We start from the raw sequence: 20,340 nt of genomic DNA, 5'->3' as shown, positions 1-20,340 counted from the left end.
CTCATTGGTATGTCCGTGTATTGGTATGCAAACAAAACGAATCACTCTGCTTTTCAGCACTTCGTGTCATATCGCAAACGTGTGCGTGCGCAATATCTGTCATTTTTCATTGAAAACATCGTCGCAAAGGAAAACAGTAAAAAGTGTATCACGAAGACACACTACCATCAAATAATCAAGAGAAACAGAGGAGAGATAGGGAAAAAAACCACTCGCAAACCAAATTATGATTATATTGATATTTTCAAAAAAATCCATTCCATTTGACAATCGACTAAGTGTTTTCTTTGTGGTGTAGACAATTTACGCGTGAACAATTTGTGTTTAGTTACAGCAAAACGAAAAGCAAAAATCGCATCAATTGAAACCATAAATTTTTCGTGTTTGTGTTTGGAAAATAAGCGACGAAAATATATAGATATATATACATAGAAAGAGAGAAAGAGATTGAGAGAGTGAGAGACAGAGAGATAGAATTGTGTGCCACTTGGAAAAGTGCAAACCAGAAGTTTCACCTCTTGAAAACGCAAATCCACATAGAAAATATATATATATATATCGAAAATGACGACCGTGGGCGATGGATTGGTGCAGAAAAAAGTGTCCGAGGCTCAGGAACACATTCGACAAGCCGAGAAAAGGTATGGAATTGGGTTTTTCTTCGTGACCTCCAGTAGGGGAAACAGAAACAGAAAAATTACAATTTCTTTGACTCGCGAAATTATTATACAATTTCATTGTTGTTGTTTTTCTTTCACTTTCTGTTTTGACACATCGATTGCACGCTGCGTAGTATGAAAACAGGATTCCTGAAGTGGCGACCAGATTTTGATGTTGCAGCCGATGAATATCAAAAAGCAGGTTGGCATTTTTTCTCTTGTTGTTTTTTTTTCTGTTTATTTTTTTTTTTGCAAATAAATGATTGGGACTAATTTATGTGCATGACTTTGTCACACGAAAACAGCGACATGCTATCGAGTAGCCAAGCAATTAGGACAAGCAAAAGATTATTTGTTGAAAGCATCCGATTGCTACAAGGAAAATCGTTCGCTTTTCCATGCTGCTAGATGTTATGAACAGGTAGGCAATTTTTTTTTTCGTGGGAAAATAACAAAATTCATGCACGATGACTTATTTAGTAAAATTTATTCCATTTTTTCAATTTTAGATCATTTTGCTCTTGAAAGAGCAAAATAAAACGGTAGAAATGGTAGACTTTGCACATCGAGCATGTCAATTGTATCAACAGCAAGGTTCACCCGAGGCTGGCGCTGGAGCTCTCGAAAAAACCGCCAAAATGGTCGAATCCAAAGATCCTGCCGCTGCCATTAATGTATTACAACATGCCGTCGAAGTTCTAATGGTAAGCCAATGTTGTTCTGAAGTGCACAGAAGAATCAAACGTTTTTATTTTTTAAAAAAGAACCAAATCAATATCCAAGTTATTTTCAACAATCAGTTCGACTGACCAAAATTTGTTCCAATAATTTAAATTTTGTGCATCTAATCACAGATTGAGGAGTCATCATCACGACAAGCTGCTGAACATTTATCGAAAATTTCACGACTTCAAATACGCATCGAACGGTATGTACAAATTGTGCAAATTCGTGGCCATAGTGCTAGATATTGGACAAAAGCGACATTTTCTCATGAAAAAAAAAATCATTGAAATAGGTATGGTGAAGCAGCCGATACAATACGTCTCGAGATTGGAATACATCAAGAAAATGCAAATGGTGCTGCCATTGGTCGTTTGACCGTTGCTTTAGTTCTAGTTCAATTGGTGCGTGAAGATTCCGTCGCTGCTGAAAAAGCATTTAAAGAATGGGGCAATTATTGTGATGTACAAGAAGCGGTCACACTTGAAACTCTTCTACAGGTACAATACACATTAATTTTCATGATGTCATTTTCATTATTTGTTCAAACCATTATCAATGCCAATTTAATCCAAACAAAACCGTCCTATTTTAGGCTTATGACGATGAAGATTGGGAAGGTGTACAACGGGCATTGCAATCACCATTCATCAAACACATGGATGTTGATTATGCTCGCCTAGCAAATGCCATTCCATTGCCCGAAGGAATTAAAAATATGCCGAAAGGTGCAACAAAGCCCACAGTCGTCTCGAATGCACAACAAGCATACACTTCACCACCACCGGAAGAGGTAAATTTGGACACCTTTTTTTCGTTGAACAACATTGGCAATTTGAAAACAAAAATACTTTTACGCACGACATGGGCGTGCGGAAAAGTAACTGAAGCATTTGCATGGAATTTTTTTTTCAATTTCAATTTAGAAAACATTTGATCACCATATTTTACAACTCATTTTTTCCTCATTTCAGATCGAGAAAGTGAAGGCGGCAACAATTGCGGCTGGAAATTGGCCGGCAGCTGGTGTATCAAATGCAGATAGTAAAGATCCACCGCCACCGTTCCCTGCTCATGTCGATGATGAAGACGAAGAAGGCCTGTGTTAAATGTATCGCCATCAGAAGAAAACAACAACCGATTCTTATATATTGTTTCCAATTGCACGTTTACTCTATTATCATAATTTACCAAAAGAAAAAGAGAAAGAAAGAAAGAAACTGCAGTGATTTTAAGGAATTAGAATTTAAGTGGACAAAAAAATAACTGATAAACAAATAAAAGCAGACAGAATACAAGAAAAACACCTTCAGAATATTTTCGAGATAGCTGCAAGCAGAACAGATGAATAATGGTGTGCATCAAATTTTTGATTTGTTTCCAAAAACATATAATTATTGTTGTTTATTGATGGCATCGAATAACTAGAACTAATTATGACAACAGAGCATATATATTAATATATAAAAACCAACATAGAGAGAATGAATATTTTTTTGAAATATTTATTGACAAGAACCAGAATAACAAAGAAAAAAAGTACGGTCAATCGCTAATCCACCTTCAATTCACATCTTTAAATTTTCACTCTGTAGAATATTAAAAAAAAAAACGCGAAAAATGATTTTGACAAAAAAGCTATGAATTTTCGCTTTGTTCATTTTATGGATCAATTATTTCAAATCGCTAAAATTCATTTAAAGTTGGTAGTTACAAACAAACAAACAAACAAAAGAAAAATCATTTGGCAAATGAGCGAAACGTAAATCACATTGAAAAGTGGCATTTTTTTCTCTCACACAAAATTGGCTATATAACTTCCGTTTGAAAAACAGAATTCGCCTCTAGTCAGTCATATTTAATCTCTATAATGAAAATTCTTATCACAACCACACATTATGCATTTTTAAACATAGGAAACATTCTATTGACAATTTTTGCTATATTTGAAATGATTTTGTGTTTTTTTCTGTTTTTTTCTTCTTCTTCTTCTTCATCGATTCGCCGCTGTAATCAACAAACAAAGAAAAAAAAAACCATAAAACAAAAAGATCTACATATTACTAAAGTGTTTCTAAATATTCGTTGGACTAAGTATTTAAAAAAAAAAAAAATTAAAAATTAAATTGAGAATGAAAATAAATATAGCATTTTGTTGCCGTGTACGGTAATGCCTAATAATAACAATATGGCGGCGATGTTTCATTTGGTGGGCTCGAATTGAAGTACGCTTTTCGCAATTCGGTCGATTGATCGACAATTTGCAGGCATTGCATCGAACAGTACTTCACTTGAACGCTTGACACATCATCCACATTCGATTTGAGCATGTTGAAATTCGATTTTGGACGTCGACATATTGAACATGTGTCCAAAAATTGGTATTTGTAGATGTAATGCGATTGACATGATTGCGAACAAAACGCATTCAATTTGCCGTTGTGAAGAAGCAGAAATGGGGAGTCTTCTCTTGGGCTTGGCACAAAATACATTTTACAAATGGTACATTGATCTATGGAACGAAAGATAAGACAATATTTTGGATTCATCGATGGAAATATTTGATTTGATTGAAAGAAGACAGTGACTGCGTAGACTGATGGTATGATTTTAATACGTAGAGACTACAGCTTTCAGTGATGTGTCACGTCTTTCTTTTATGTCCCATAATTTTGGAGCATAGAATCTACATAAAATAATTGATTTGCAAATACAACACTGCTAAAACGGTTGTTATACCTGGAAATAGTCCGTGCGAAGTCTTCAAGTGAAAATAGCAGGAAAAGGAGCAAAATGTATGCATCACGCCATTAACTTGAAGAAAAATATCCACTGGCTTCGTCAACAGGCATTGGTAGCACGATTTCTCGGTGAATTCTCCGCAGTTTTCATAGAGTTCTTTGAATCGCGTACGACAGGTGGATTGACAGAATCCATCAGAATGATTCATGGTAGTGATGGTATTTCGGCAAAATCGGCAGAATTTCATCAAACCGAAAAACGTTTTCTCGCACATTTCGCTGCAGAAGCAGTACATTCGATTGCCAATGATGTGAACATTGGGACCGATACATGAGCCACAATCATTGGAACATGAACCACATCGATAGCGGTCATCGTACATGAATCGTTCGTAGCAAATGTTATTGCAAAACTCTAAATAGCCCCACTGCATAAATGATTGTGTCCGCTTAATGATACGTTGACAGTGGCCGCATCGTTGAATCGGCGTGCATTCTCGTACTTCGGGAGCGGTTATTAATCCCTCGAGATCATCATATGTTCTGATTTGATCTGTATGAAATGCATTCATATGTCAAATTTGGCGCCAATAGCACAATCGATCAATCAACTCACTCAAAATCACCATTTCGTTGCCAGATCGCCCATTCACTGTGCTGTATTCCCCATTCGAAACTTGATCACTTGCGGTTACCGCCGCTACCGACGTCGATTTATCCAACAAAATATAATCTAAACAAAACGCATTTGATTTTAAGTCAATTTCTTTTAACAACAATCGAATTGATTTCAATTACCTTCAATTGAGTCATCGAATTCCAATTCTGGATTGCATGTTGCACATTTCAGATTGAGATTTTTCAAATAGCACCTTTCATCGTTACGCCTGAGCAGTTCGATACTAGTTTCAGCCGATGTTGCACATTTCAATGAACAAAAACAACGATCGTCACACTTGCGACGAATGCAATCATAGAATCGCATACGATGACGGCAAATACAACAGATTGCAGTCGCAGAATCCTCGCGCAAATATGATTGCATGCACAATTCAGTGCAGAACTCTTTGCCGGTACCACCTTCACGGATGATGTACGCGTTTTGACAGTCGTTTGTGAATTTTGATGAACAATGGTAACAAGTTTCTAGGCGACAAAAACAAAAACATTGAGTCGAAAAATCATCAGTGGAGGTTTGAAAAAAAAAAGAATTCATATTTAACGACAAATTGATGAGATTTAAATCAATTCATTTCAATCCTTGTGATCAATAAGAAAAACGTGAAGAAAACGATAAAAAAAAACCAACCGAATTTTTCCGTCTGCTTGTTCTCAACCGTATCCAAACACTTTGCACAACAAATCGACTGAAATATCCCATTTTGAACGGTTCGAACACATGTTGCCTGGCCATCGCATTCTGAGCATGAGGCCAGCCTCTTTCTTTGCCCACCCGAAGTCAACGACAACGATCTACATTCATCCGAACATACGTATTTCGAAATCAGCCCGCTCGTTGTCAAATCCCAAGTTTTTTCAAATCCTTTATAGCATTTATTCGCGCAACAATAACACCTAAACGCCAATGGTGTACGTTCCTCAAAACATTCATCACAAACGAAGGCATAGCAGTTTTTCACATCGTCTCGCAAATGTATGCGATCGTTGTTCAATCGTTTCTTACATACATCACAATTAGGTGCAATTCGATCGATATATTGCTGCAAACACTTTAAACGGCAAAAATTGAAATTTAACCAACGACAATTATAAACACGCTCTATGTCAATTTGACTGCATTGTGTACAGTAATTGAGATTGATTTGAGACATTTCCGAAATTGGTTCAATGTTGTTTTTTTCTGCTTTGAAAATGTGTTTCAAACACAATGGAACACTGCTTTTCTCCCGTTCCTTCTCGAAGAGACGCAACTGTTTTTCCTTCCAAACCGCGACACAAACTGACAGATCAAACACGAAAGATAGAATTCGGCAAAGCAATGACTTTTATGAATTGTTTATATTAACGGTCTTGTCAGTTTGAAGTGATGCTATGGAAATTTCGATACAGCGCTATGCTAACTGTCAAAACAATCTTGCTGGATTACTATGTATCGCTGTTTGAATTTTGTATACACCGAAGAAAGAATCAGGCGGAAAAATAAACAGTTTTACTGAAAGTGGTCTTGAAATGTGCAGTGTCAAAGGCATTGTGATATGTCGAAAGCGATGGTTGAACAACGAAAAAACACATAATTGGTGCAAAGCGTAGATTCAAAACGGTCATTTAGATCGGTTGATGTGACACGGAGAGAATGGATGCGATTGTGTGCGCGGTGCGCTCTGTGTGAAGTGATTCTCATTATGTGGTGACACAGAATGTTTTGTGTACGTTTAAATCGGTTGAGCTGCACCCATGTGCTCGATCCATTGTATTCTATACTGATTGATCCGAGACCGTGATTTATAGATCGTTTGTATTTTTCGTTTTCGTTTTTTTTTTTTGTTGTTGAACAAAACAAAAGCACTTTCAACTGAACAAAGCGCAGATACAGCCTTTTTGCCTCTCTCTACGGCTTGAACCAAACAATTAATGTAAATCTAGGTAGACGAAAAACCGGAAATGCCAGTTCAGATTAATTGATTCGTAATGCATTTGCATATAATTCGCAGCACGGAATGAATAGTCGTTTCATAATTTCCATGATTGTGAAATCGTGTTTTTTCGGTATTATTTTCGAAATAAATTTTGCCAATTGGTGTCGCATGACAAATTCGCATTTTTGCATCACTATTCCAAACGAACGAACGAACGAACGAAAGACAGTAGAATTTTCCATTCAAAATTGATTATGATTCTTAGTCGCTATCATTCCATCGAATCAAGAAATGCGGTCGATATAAAAGCAATTATTCAAACGGGCGATTGAACGATACAATATTGATGGCTGTGCTGAAAAAAGAAAGAAATTACCGTTAAGCGATGAGCCAAACATTCAACTCCAGCGCAAAAAAAAAACGTTCTATTGCTATTTGCAACGTATGCATTGTGTCGACACCGTATATTGGCGCACGCTGCCCTTGTCTTAGTCTCAAATGTTTTCTTCATGCTAACGACACATCAACGAAAACAATTCTCTGTCAAAAATGATACACATCGATAGAACTGATGAGTGATTGCTGTTGCTGTTGCTGTTGCTGTCGTCGTGTTTCTTTTTTTGGTTGTATGCGAAATGGATTGTGCATGGTTCTGAATACATCGCATGTTCGTCGTCGATTTTGTGTGTGGTGCAAACGAGCGCGCCCCAGTGCCAAACGTATGTGTGCGGGTGCCTTTGTGTCGCTGCCTGAATCGTTTGAACGCTACTGAACTGCGTGAGTAAGTGAAACACGGTTTTCAGTTTCGGTTTCGTCTAACGCAAATCCACAACTGGGCTGTATGCGTGTGTGTGTGTGTGTTTGTGCATTTGCCAAATAAGCATTTCGTACCCATACACAGAGACAAAATGTAAGGCAGCAGCAGCAGCAGCCGTACGGTATGGAATGTGTACCGTTTGTTGCGAATATCCTCGACATTCAAGTGATGTGTTTTGCGTCGATATTACACGCCGGTCGGTGTTTTCCGCAATAACATTGTTTATTCCTCTCAGTTATCGTTTTGTGTTCATTCCCATTGGATTCGTTGTGTTATTTTTTTTCCCTAGTTTTCTTGTCGGTTTTTTTACTTTGAAACAACACACACTGTGTGTATTTTATATCGTTGGCTGTGTGTACTTTCCTTTCAGCTAGATAATCTACAGTAAATTAACATAAATTTAAAAAGGTGTTTATCGTGATTTTATGTGATTCTTTACATTTTGAAATTGTCCGATAAATTTTAAGTTGCTCTTAAGTAAATTGTGTAATTTTCACTTCGTTTTCTACTGTTCGGTTCCATAAAGTGGCCATTCGATTTATGTCGAGCTTCTGAATCAATCGAAATCGTTGTGCAATTGATTTTGTTGTATGTATGTTTGAAAAGAAATTGGTTCATTTGACAAGAGTTCATTCGACTGTAATAAATCGAGTGGCCAAGTGAAGACGAAGGATTGGAAAACCCAAATAAAACAGCGCAAGACCAGACTTCCGCATGTGCATTGTAAAAGAATGAGAGAGCGGAAAAAATCGATTCAATACACACGAAAATTTTGCTGCACGATGGAGAACATAAATATCAGCGTCATCTTGCACACTGATGATGCACCAAACAGAACCATTTGAACTGTGGACGATGTGCGTACATGATTATAGTACATACTGCGGATAGAGTTTGAAACATAATAAACGGCTTAGTCGCCGTTTGCTCTGCCACAACATGCCAGCACTCTTACAAATATGCTTTCATTTTGAACTAATCGAATGCAACACATGACAAATGGCCCCAAAACAAATAAACAAACCCAACAAAAAACAAGGGTTTACAAAAGGCGAGAAACACGCGCTTTGCACGAAATGAAATATTTACTGAGAAAACAAAAACAACAGACAAGATACATTTTCTAAGATTTACTCACAGAAATAATTGCGAAAATTATCCCAACCAAACACATACAGTTGCCGTCTGCAAACGTAATAACAACTCTATTTTTTACGTTTTTGCTTACAGAGAGACTTAGGTTTTATGTGTGCAGTTTTTTTTTCTTCATTTGGTTCCATGTCATTGTCAATTTGTTGCGCTCACTTGAAACATTTATGTTTTCATGTACGATTGATATAAACGTGGCTACAGCCATACACACGGAACTACACAAAATAAACATAATTTCGGCTAAAAATATTACATTGGAATTAATTTGTCTCCAATTTTTGTTTGTTCTCTCTCTAACGCTCTTTCTCTCTCTCTCTCTTACTTGAGTGAAAAAGAGAAAGAGCCAGTCGCTTGCAGGCGCTGTATTCTATTCTCCGCAAATGCTTACGTTTATCGTAGGTAATTTAGATCATCTGTTCGAAATTTTCTCTTTCTCTCTCTCTCTCCCTGTCTTCGTGTTTTATTCACACCGTCAAACGCATAGAAAAACGGTCAAACGGTATTAAGTGGCTGAAGTTATCATTAGCGTCAAGAATATTGATAATAAATGATTGTCATAAAATTTGGTTGCGCTAATAAAAATCGTGTAACGCCGTGGTGTTCGTGTAAAATACGATTGAATGTACTCAGTGTGGTGTGTTGTCGCAAAAATGAACAGGGCAAAAAAACACACGTGTGAGAAAAAAAAACCAAACAAATTTCATTTGTTGTTACTTATTTGCGACCGTTGCACGTGAAATGGCCGAAAAATGTCAAATATTTCATATTTAATGGGCAGAGATTAGAATGAAAAGCGGAATAAAGTGGGCTATGTGCGACGCTCTACACTATTTCAATTATTTATAATCCGAGAGCTCGGGGAATAGTCGATTTCTTGTTCTTCGATTTGCGCATTTCGATAAACATTTCGAAAATAATAACAATTGTCTACGACGACACAATCCCAACATATTGACACATACACACACACACACCATTCATTTAAATTGCAAACAGAAGAGACACGCTACTTTTTGCTGCTTGCAATTTTGGTGCTGCTGAATTTCTCACTTATTTTTGTCGTTTCTTTTTCGACTTTTAATTCTTCGGTTCCGTTTCATTTCGGTCGAGTCGCATTTGATTGTTGGACAAGTAGTTTTTTTTTGCAGAAACTAACGAGCACTGCACCACAATCAATAGCGTGAACAACACACGAAGCAGCAGTAACATAACCGCATTAATGACATCAGAAGAAGAACCAAACAACTGTGTCAAGTTCATCGTCGAGTGTTAAACCCTTTGAGCGTGTATGTGTCCAAATGTTTTGCCACAATAAAATCATAACAAAAGCTGCTTCAATAGAATAACATTTAAAAGAAATGGAAACGATTTGAATGCTGCACTAAAAGGGACAAACAGCAGAAAATAACACATTTTAACTGGATAGTTCGTGATAATTGCTAATTAACGTGCGTGAATTATTTTTTTTTGTTTTTTTCTTCGTTTAAATCAGTACAGAAGAGAGGCAATATTAACCAACTAATTTCGTAACAATGGAAGTGTGCTGCTTGAAAATGGCATCCAGATGCAGGTAATTTCATGGATTTTCGGAAAACAATTTGTGTCGATTGCTTTTTTTTTTATTGTGTAGATGTAGATTGAAAGTAATTTCTGAAAATTGAGACGAATTCACGGGCATTTCGTATTGTGTGATGTTTTCACACTGACGTATTTGAATCACAAAAGAAAATTCTTGGTTCTCACTTTGCGAGGAATGTTAATTAGAATTGAAATTGCATTTTATAGAATAATGGAATGAGAAAAATGTTTTCACAGGAAGAATATCCCAAAAGAATTTTTGAAAAGAAATTGTTTCTCAACAAAAAATTTCGCATGAAAATTGTGGCTTAGATAAAGTTTGATTGAAAATATTGCCATAAATATTGGGATAACCAATTGAAAGTGAATGATTTTTTTCAAGTTTTTGTATCAAAATAAGCTGATGGTGGTGGTTTCGTGAATTGAGCAATCAAATGATGAAATCGATTGTTTGCAAGTTTTGCTTCAATCAAAATGAATGTTTTCCTCGAAGAATGAACAACATTGTCATTTTTAATCTCGAAACACACACTGCATCCCCTTTCACAAACGAAATAAGATGAATACTTAAATTGCAAAATGAAAACATCTCACTAAATTGACATCGTAGGTAGATTATTTGTTAGGCTTGAATCAAAAGTAAATGGAAATTCCTCGGTTGTACTTCTATTATCATCGTACAAAGATTATACCTATATGGATCTGGTTCATGTTTACCCTTTTAAGCGATGATAATAATTGTTTCGTGAAATTTCGCGTCGTTCCTTTTCGTATCGATTAGAGAGTGTATGATGTTGTTTGATGGGTGTGTGACATTGAAAAATGTCGACCAAAATGAAACAACCGCATGTTCGTCAAAGTGAAACGAATGGTTTCGATTTCGGGCGACAATAAAAGCCGAAACATTTCTGCATTGTATGCCACAGTCACCGTATTAATTGTGAAAATGGTACCGAATTTCCGAAACAATGGCATTACATCATGTTTGCGTTTTAACGGAAAGTAAATAAATAAAAACAAAGAAGAAAAAAAAAGTGCGACGACGGCCGATAAAACTTAATGGCAAAACGCGGGCAAAAACCAAACAAAAATGTGTATTGTTTGTGCCGTGCGACAAATGGCCGAAAAAAGAAACGCGCTCGCAATGGTTCCAGCCGCTGTTGTCGCTAGAGAATGAGAAAATCGATGATGAATCAATGCCAGCGTCTGTATGTTTGTAAACAAAACGACCAAATATTTATTTCGTCAGCAAAGTGTATGTTCAAGTATAAAAATATTAATTAACTACTTATTCACTGGATGCCATTTTGCGGCACTTTTGTTTTCATTCAGCATTGCGAGTTTGTTTGAGCATCTGCTTCGCATCACAAAAAGACGAGGTGAGGAAGCGCAAATGGTTCGCAGTGAATGAATATTTTGACACCGTAAGTCGTTTATCATGTTGTTGTTGAATCCAAAATCGCGACAGACGGTAATTAAAACCATCCAAACAATGCGAACGAATGATAAATCTTTTTCCCTTTTGCATCATCGCAAATAAAAAGGCACCCAGCACACAACTAACAACTAACATCAGATAAAGTGCGTTTTATTCAATTTGCGCCATTCCGTAAATAATAATCAAAAGTCACGATCACATTGCATCGGATTAATTGGAGCCGAATGAAGCGAACGAGCGACACGAAATATCTGAAAAAAGAAAACGAAAATGCATAGAAATAAACATAAAAAATCACTCTGATAACTCAATTAACATTGGCAATTTCAAGCCCCATTGATAATATCCAGTTATCCGCCGTTACAATAGGCAATTTATACCTTGAACAATTCATCTGGTACTCTTTTTTTTAGACGGAACAAAATACAACGAATTTGCACGCAACGAATTCGTTTCTATTTTTCGTTGTTGTTGTTAAATTGAATCGTCAAACAAACTGGGAATTGTTATCTGCTTTGATAACAATTGTTTCTCACTTGAATAGCGTTTCGTATGCTCGTTTTTTATTGCGTTGAGTTTTTTTTCGAGAATTTTTATTTCTGGCGTCGATTACAAATCTGTAAACAAGTCGCCCGCAATAGTAATGGCAACATGTCTCTCGCACACCTTTTTTCGGGCCAGATAATCTACATCCAAACAAAGGCGGCTGATGGAATCAGTGCTACATCGCAGCTATAGTTGTTACAATCAAAGTCGCTACACTTTGTTTTCGGTACTTGAAAAATGAAAAATAGGGCTAAATCTGTGTATCGCTTAAGTCAATATTTTTGCTAGGCTCGTGATTATTTGCGATAGATAAAAAATTGTTCTACTTGGCCAAAAGTTGGTTGACATTGTCTGCTTCTTGCTTCCCATCTCCCCGTACCTCTCGAAATTACTTAAACATAAACACTTGCGTGCTTGTTCTCCCAAATACGCGCCGGCTCAAATTGTTCTTGTCAAAATAAGAAAACGATCATACTTGTCCAGCCGAAATGATGCCAACCGTTTTTGTGGCCGCTCGATCGCTCACATGGACTTTTATTAAATTATTGTAATTTTTTCTGTCTCGCCACGAATGGCAACCCAACAACTCCGACAACAATGCGCGACATTGTTTTTTCGGACTAACTTTTATTAATTACCATTTTTTATGTTCTATTCACTGCGATATACCAAACCACACGGAATACCGCACCATTTGAATTAAACGCATTTGTTTGCAAGTCGCACAATTCCATGCATTCCCCATTTTTGCGCACACAGTCTATCTCTTGCGCACACTGTGTCTGTGTGTATTGCTAAATCATTTGAATTACATGGCATATTTATCATATGTATCACATCTATTTTATCTCATTATTGGTCGTTTTTTCAAGTCATTTGGTACTGTGTCAACGAGATTTTTGTATTTTAGTTCTAGCTGTGTACAAGTAACGAGTCTTCCCTTCATTGCCTTTGCTACAAATACAATGCAAAAAAAATGGAAATGTCACCCGCACGCGGCATGCAATTCCAGAGCCCAGATCGTTATGGCTCACCAAACACTGGAAATTAAATCAATCGAATCGATCGAATCGAATGATCGATGAACAATGAAATTTTTTTTGACAAGTTCCAAATGGATGAACTCGTCGCGAGTAAATTGAATATGACACCCAAGTCAAGAATGTGCCCAGAGAGTGCCTATATGAGAAATTGTTCAATGCAAGTGAAACAAAACAAATCGTTTCTTGTTTTGCTGCATTAGACGATAGAAAAAAGTGTGCAATTCTCAGTGCCAATTGAGAGATACACATCGTTCGCTTAGAATGTTCTAATCGTAAACCGCGTCATGCGCCAAGTATCGCATTACATTTTGTTGTTGTTTTTTTTTCGTGCTGTGTTTTGTTACTGTTCGTGTTCTTCGTTTTCTCTCTTGTCTTGTTGTTGTCTCATTCGAGGAAAAAAAAAGAAAGACAGAGAAAAAAGCCGTGTTACACTAAACTAAATAATGTAATAACATCGATCGTCAATTTATATCGATGTTACGGCATTTGCGATGATTATATTGCTTTGGCCGATTTAATTTGTTTTCGCATTGTTTATAGTTCGTTGAAGAAGTTAACGAAAAGAAAAACCAATAACTATCTTTCTTTGTGGTTATAGCATAGAGACCGACATTTTTCTTGTTTGCAATCGCCTTGCCCAGTGCGCACACAGTCCGACGAAACCGCAGAGAGTCAAATTGTAAATGCGTGAATGCACAGAGAGCCACCCGTTTGGCAGCCGATATATATGCGGAACAAAAAGTTGTTGCACCAACAATCTCTCGTCGAATTGAATATCATGTCGAAACAATTACGAACCATACACATACCAATGGAAAAAAAACTGATTATTTTAGATTAAATTAAAAAGAATTATAACAAATTAATTTCTATTTGTTTCGAGTTATTTCGAAAACGATAGTGTTTGGCTTCCTTCTTCGCTTGAGCACGCATCAATATTCTCGTTATTATCGAATCTGTTTTTTTTTCTCCAATATTTTGTCTGCTATGCAATTGAAGGAGAAATTATCTGCTTCCGAAGCGAATAGCTGATTGTGGATTATGTCATAGACAATTTTTAATGACACACACTTACTTCCGTTCAACGGAAGGTATTCGAATTGTGCGAGCACTTATGCACGTTCATACCAATTCAATTCACGTTTCAAACGCCTTTTTCCCATTCGATTTTGTCGTTGTGGGCTATTTGTTATTGTTTTCGCGTGTCGCAATTACCCGGCTCATATTCCAGTAAACTAATTGACATGGTTCGATGGGCTTTTCAAAAAATTGCATTTTACTCAATAAGCATTTACTAATCCGGCTTCATTTGAGAACGTGTTTTAAACGGTGTGTGGCCTAGCGATTTTCACGGAAAATCTTCCGAACGATTTGGTGAATGAAGTCGAATAGATGAGTCGAGTTTTAAGTCTAATCCGGGTGCAATTACTGAAAATTACGACGTATATTCGACGATTTTAATCGCATCGAACGGCAGTGAAATGCAATAACTTGATTGATGATCACAAACACTATGTATCGATGTGTGTGTGTTCGTGGAAGCCAGAGATGTTATTCGATATGTGCAATGTGCATACTGTCAGAGTTGTCGTCGTCGTCGTCGTTGTTGTTGTTGTTGTTGTCGTTATCGAGTAGCGTTCTGAGGGGGTTCAATTTTCATACACTTTCTACACGTAACCAAACTTGAAACATAGACACGACGCGTATCAGTCTTTTTCAACACCACATAAAACTTATTTGCAACTCGTGCGAACTGCAATTAGCCAGACACTTTACATATGCTCCCAGTTTAGTTAGTTGCTGCTGCTGTTGTTTTTTTTTCCCCTCCTTCTCTTTTTCCATAATAATTCAGTGAGTGAGTCTTGCGGTTTTCAACTGATATATGCAAAAAATCTAAGCAAATTTGCGTCGTATAGTAGAAATTGGCAACGGTGTTTCGTGCACGAAAGTCAAGGTTTTTCCATTTCCCTCATGTGATTGAATTGCCAAGTTCATATCCGCTTTATTGCGAATGGTGTGTTGTGGCGTTGGACAATCGTCTGTCGTACGACTCGTCTAATCCAAACGATAGACGTGTTCATAAGCTAAACACATTCGATGCATGCACATTTACGGAATTGATTTGTTCGGCTCAACATGAACAAGAACTTATGATATTTCTGACGATACCATCATCGTAATCGATTCGACCAAGAATATCAATTAAATCCAATCGACCGATTGAATCGATCCGGAGTTCGATCGCACGAGAATGGTTTGACGTTGAACGGAATACGGCAAACAAGTCTGAACAAACGAATCCACGAACTAAATTGATTGCCATTCATTTCCTGCCTCGTAAATTGTATAACATTTCACACATCAACGAATTGTGACTTGGACGAATTGTTCGCTTTCCTTTTCCATGGAGCGTCTTTTCGCCAGGTTCAGACACACAAATATGAGAAGCTAATATTTTCGAGGGGTGATCAAAAGATTATACGTGCACCATATTATATGTAAAGATAGCATTTCATATGGTTTCCATTTCCATTTGCCTTAGTTTGAAAAGAACTTTCGCTGAAAATGCCCTTACTTTTACTATCGTTGACGCTTCTCGTGGATTAGTTTCTATCAACAAACGAGCATGTTAACCACGTGTATGTGTGTTTGTTTGTGCGTCGCTTTCACTCCACATTAAATTACTGAATTCACATGTTTCAACCGTCACATTCCGATATTCTCGCATGATTCATTCACGTTTCTCATTTTGCCAATTCGCTAAACAAAATCAAATTTGAAACGATGGAAACACTTTTTTTGGGGTAGAAGAATATTTTTGCAAATTTATTTATTTTCATCACGATATCGCGTGTGCTAGATGACTTTACCAGTTTGGTAAAGAAGTTTGCAACTTTGTTTTCAATATAATCAAAAGTTTTTGCCAGGATTTTGCACATTTTAGGCCATAATAAAGAACATTTAAACCGATATAACCAAATTGTGCGCTGTCAAACTTTGTCTCGCTCACGCCAACTGTCGCACTGACTCGTTCGTGTACGAATTGCTGTTAGCGTAAAAGAGACTTTGTTCGTAGTGGACTCAGTTTAGATGTTCTTTGTTTAATCTTTGATTGCAAATTTTAAGGCAACCCTAAGCAGAATTGGAGCATTATTTAAGTTGAGAATTTATTCGATTTTTTTTTTCGTCGTTATTTTACAGGCCAATGAGAGCTGTGATAGCCGATGTACCCAAGATACCAACAGTCAGCACATCTCACGATTGTGGCTCGTTGTCACGCGTGGTCATGGTTCGTAAAACGGACCATCGAATGATTAACCATAAAAAACCGGAAGCGGTAAATACGCACAATAATTTCAGCAAAATTTGCATTTGCATGGTTTAAAATAAGTTTGAATTGAATGCTTTATTACATTCCATTTCAAATAATTGTTTAACACAATTTTTAATTTCTCTATTTTCGATTAACTTTTTATCGTTTTCGGTTCCAGGATCCGCAATGTGAATTCTTAACATTTGAAACGATACAAACGTACCGTGGCCATAAGCCGGATCGAACGATTGTGATGAAGGAAAAGCATGATATGTGCGAATCAGAAGCACAACGGTCACCATGTGCACAACGATTTCTTCGATCAAATGCGAATAGTGCATCGGAAACACCAAATGGTCATTTATCATCGTCGGAAAAGGAAAATGAAGAACAAAAGAGCAGCAACGAAACGGATAAGGGAAAGCTGAAGAAACAAACGAATGCCGATATTGAAGCAGCCAAGAAACGTGTTACAATACTAAAAAATTCACTAACGCCACCGGTTTCATCGTCAAGCACACCGCAACGTGTCCGTCGTTCACAATCGCTTAGCTCAACGCGATCGACGACGTTCAGCGAATTTGAAAAATCCTGTCTCAAAGCACACAATGAATACCGCGCCAAGCATGCTGTGCCACCGTTAAAACTAAGCAAACGCCTGTGTCGCTTTTCCGAGGAATGGGCAAAGGTAATGTTTTCAATGATTATATTTTTAACGAAAGAAGGACTTTTTTTCATTCTCGTACAATCGCTGTTCTGCAGATTCTAGCATCAAGAGGAACACCGGTGCATCGAAATAATTCACCCTATGGCGAGAATATATTTTGTTCATGGAGTTCGATTCCGAATATGGTGGTCAAAGGATGGGAACCGGTCGAGCATTGGTACAGTGAAAATGTGAATCATTCTTATGGCAAAGAGCCATCCACATTGAAAACCGGCCATTTTACACAAGTTGTGTGGCGAGATAGTCGTGAGCTTGGTGTTGGCATGGCCAAAAATCGAACCGGTCAAATTTTCATTGTTGCCAATTACGATCCTCCAGGCAATTTCATTGGTAGCTTTACCGAAAATGTACCACCAATTGGCGGTTTCGATGAAACACAACTGGAAAATGTCAAACGATCATCGGTTTCATTCGAATCGTTTCTTGATCCAGACAAAGAGGATGACTTGAACTTGGAAATATTCATCAAAGCCGTTCTGCGATATCACAATGAATACCGGCGCAAACATAACGTTCCCGAGCTCAAGTAAGATTTTCAAAAAGATTTAAGAAAAAATATTCGCGAATTATGTTTAAAACGAATATCGATTGACTTACTAGTAAACAAACAAAACGAACTGAAGACAAATTTAAATCGTCCCGTTTGCAGGTTAAACAAAAAATTGTGCACCATATCGCAAGAATGGGCCGATACATTGGCGGCTGAAGATCGATTTGCGCATCGGCCAAATTCAAATTATGGCGAAAACATCTACTGTCTCTGGTCATCGGATCGAAATGCAAAGGCCAACCCAAGAGAAGTGTGTCGTTCGTGGTACGAAGAAATCAAAGAGCACGACTTTGCTGTCGAACCGAAGGGCATCTTTAAAGCCGGTCACTTTACGCAATTAATATGGAAATCATCACAGGACTTGGGCGTTGGTGTGAGCAAAACGAAAAAAGGCAAAGTACTGGTCGTATGCAATTACAATCCACGCGGTAACATTGCCGGCCAATTCAGCACAAATGTGCTAAAAGCACGTTAACATTCAGGCATTGTCACTCAAAACACTGTATTTCATTTCACTTTTACACAATTCAATCGAAGTATTTTCAAAATATTCCGTCAATTTCATCAACAATTAGGATCGAAATGGTTTTGCCGTGAAGAAAAAAGTGAAACACACACTGTACGTGTGTAGAACATTCTGTTTTTTTTTTTTTTTGTTCAGTATTTCGACAAATGAGTCGGTGCTTACGTCGAAGTTTTTAATTAAAATACCATTGAATCAAATTAAAATGCAAATGAGAAATTCAAAAAGCCCAAGAGTGAAATGTACGCAATAAGAAGTGAATTGTTTTTTTTTTCAAATATGTACCTGTGTATATGAAGTATGTATGCGTGAACACATACATATATAGTTAGGCATGTGTTTATTTGTTCTTAAGTTACCAACTAAAGAACAACAGTTGCGTGTGTGCTGTTAATCATTAGATGTATGTCATAAGGATATCAGTTGAGAAATTCAGTTGCAGTCACCAGCAATGAGTGAAATTAGTAATTAGAATAAAAATGAAAAAAAAAATCGGAACCCAACATAAGAAAACGAATAAGATTGAGATTGCCTTCAATTTAGTATGTAAAATTGCGTAAGAATCGTAGAAACATTGTTACCGAAAAGCCTTGGATCCAATTTAAATGCATAATCAACCAAAGTTTGGAACATCCAGCCATTTTACCAATTTTTTCTACTTCTTTTTTAAATTACACACACACACACACACCATCACTTTCCCGATCTTATTTTTGTTGTTGCTAGAATTAATAAAAACCAAACAAACAACTATTTAATTTACGCACATACACAATCACACACAATGCAAACCGAATTTTATCAATCTTTCAATTGAGTCATATATTTAATATACACCCTAGTGTATCAATATTCAGTAAGAACATTCAAAGTTATGAGATAGAATTCAATAGCAATTTAATATTTAAGTCACATCAAAACAGTATTCATAAAATTATGAGAGAGGAAATGGTCGATTTCTTTGATTGTTTTTTGCTTGAAAACACAAAACACCAAATCAATATAAATGATATGAATTCATTTAATCTAGTCCAAAACACACAAGTATACAAATATGTATATCCATTCGGATGATCAAGTAGCATCCGAAGTTGCGCAAGATAGTTATAATCAACACATTACTATAAATCATATTCAATTGTTTTCTTTTTCACAATTATTGCAATGAATAAAGAACCCGGAACAGTCAAAATACATTACCTGTGTTTTTTTTCATTAAAAATCGAATCGTCAATGACGCGGTATGTGTGTTTGTCCGACTAGGCACACGCTTCGTCTTAATTACTCTTTTTCCACACCTCAGAGAGATAGTGACATCTCATTTTTCGCGACGTTCAGTCAGTCGAATATCGTCAACGTGATCATTTCGAAAACAAGTCGAAAATTCACGAAGTAATGAGAGAAAAAGACAACAAAAGAACCGAAAAACTAGAAAATTCTGCCAAATTTTGATCGTTTTGTATTTAGATCCGTTGCAAAAAAGAAAAACAGGATCAAGTCATGAGGTCGCTACGTACATCAGTTTTGATCGCATTGATATTACAAGCGAATCTTTCGACGGCATTTTTAGGAGCTCTTCTGAATGGTCTTTTCGGCGGTGGTCTTTTTGGTGGTCAACCGAATGGAATTCAGCCATCCATTTATGCACCAGTGTCGCCAAATAATCAAGGCAAATTGCAACAAGCACAAGCACGTGCTTGGCCAACAACGAACATAGCAGGAGCATTTGATAACCCACCCCGAATTGGTATTTTTGGTGCTGTGGCTTCAATTGTGGATGGTAGAGTATCGTGGATAACTTAAAAAAAACACTTTCAATATAAAGCGAATAATTTTTTTACCTTTATAGCTGTAATACGTGCGACTGGTAATATTCTATCCGCTTTAGGTGGTGGACCATTCTCATATGGTGCTATGATTCCGTATGTAACAC

General features: G+C 36.9%; 3 protein-coding genes across 11 annotated transcripts; 2 read left to right on the top strand and 1 right to left on the bottom strand.

The window, feature by feature from the left end:
- The first annotated feature begins 65 nt into the window (after positions 1–65).
- Positions 66–3,571, top strand: LOC129577131 (gamma-soluble NSF attachment protein-like). Its single transcript, XM_055463614.1, has 8 exons — positions 66–641; positions 794–861; positions 965–1,080; positions 1,169–1,363; positions 1,514–1,587; positions 1,678–1,882; positions 1,978–2,175; positions 2,357–3,571. The coding sequence occupies exons 1-8, from the start codon at positions 565–567 to the stop codon at positions 2,489–2,491; spliced, it is 1,068 nt and encodes a 355-aa protein (XP_055319589.1). The 5' UTR covers positions 66–564; the 3' UTR covers positions 2,492–3,571.
- On the bottom strand, positions 2,749–7,502 carry LOC129577129 (zinc finger MYM-type protein 2-like). Of its 2 annotated transcripts, none has more exons than XM_055463603.1 (6): positions 7,182–7,502; positions 5,433–7,075; positions 4,922–5,269; positions 4,740–4,856; positions 4,122–4,676; positions 2,749–3,894 (listed from the first exon to the last, which is right to left on the bottom strand). In XM_055463603.1, exons 2-6 carry the CDS (start codon positions 5,953–5,955, stop codon positions 3,557–3,559), a joined length of 1,881 nt encoding a protein of 626 aa, XP_055319578.1. In that variant the 5' UTR covers positions 5,956–7,075; positions 7,182–7,502; the 3' UTR covers positions 2,749–3,556. The 2 variants fall into 2 exon arrangements, with proteins under 2 accessions (XP_055319578.1, XP_055319579.1); XM_055463604.1 differs by having other exon boundaries at positions 5,433–7,070.
- A 24-nt stretch (positions 7,503–7,526) lies between these two features.
- Positions 7,527–19,601, top strand: LOC129577130 (uncharacterized). 8 transcript variants are annotated; one of them, XM_055463608.1, is made up of 7 exons: positions 7,699–7,945; positions 9,838–9,975; positions 10,182–10,259; positions 16,496–16,631; positions 16,786–17,295; positions 17,370–17,860; positions 17,984–19,601. In XM_055463608.1, the coding sequence occupies exons 3-7, from the start codon at positions 10,222–10,224 to the stop codon at positions 18,357–18,359; spliced, it is 1,551 nt and encodes a 516-aa protein (XP_055319583.1). In that variant the 5' UTR covers positions 7,699–7,945; positions 9,838–9,975; positions 10,182–10,221; the 3' UTR covers positions 18,360–19,601. The 8 variants fall into 8 exon arrangements, with proteins under 8 accessions (XP_055319581.1, XP_055319582.1, XP_055319583.1 ...); XM_055463609.1 differs by having other exon boundaries at positions 7,728–7,945; positions 10,187–10,259; XM_055463606.1 differs by lacking the exon at positions 9,838–9,975 and having other exon boundaries at positions 7,527–7,945.
- Positions 19,602–20,340: the final 739 nt, after the last annotated feature.

Source organism: Sitodiplosis mosellana, unplaced genomic scaffold (genome assembly GCF_009176505.1).
Source record: "Sitodiplosis mosellana isolate CC-2019 unplaced genomic scaffold, AAFC_SMos_1.0 Smas_scaffold_6197, whole genome shotgun sequence".
NCBI lineage: Eukaryota > Metazoa > Arthropoda > Insecta > Diptera > Cecidomyiidae > Sitodiplosis > Sitodiplosis mosellana.
Note: the sequence above shows the minus strand (reverse complement) of the source record. Positions and strands in the feature narration are given on the sequence as shown.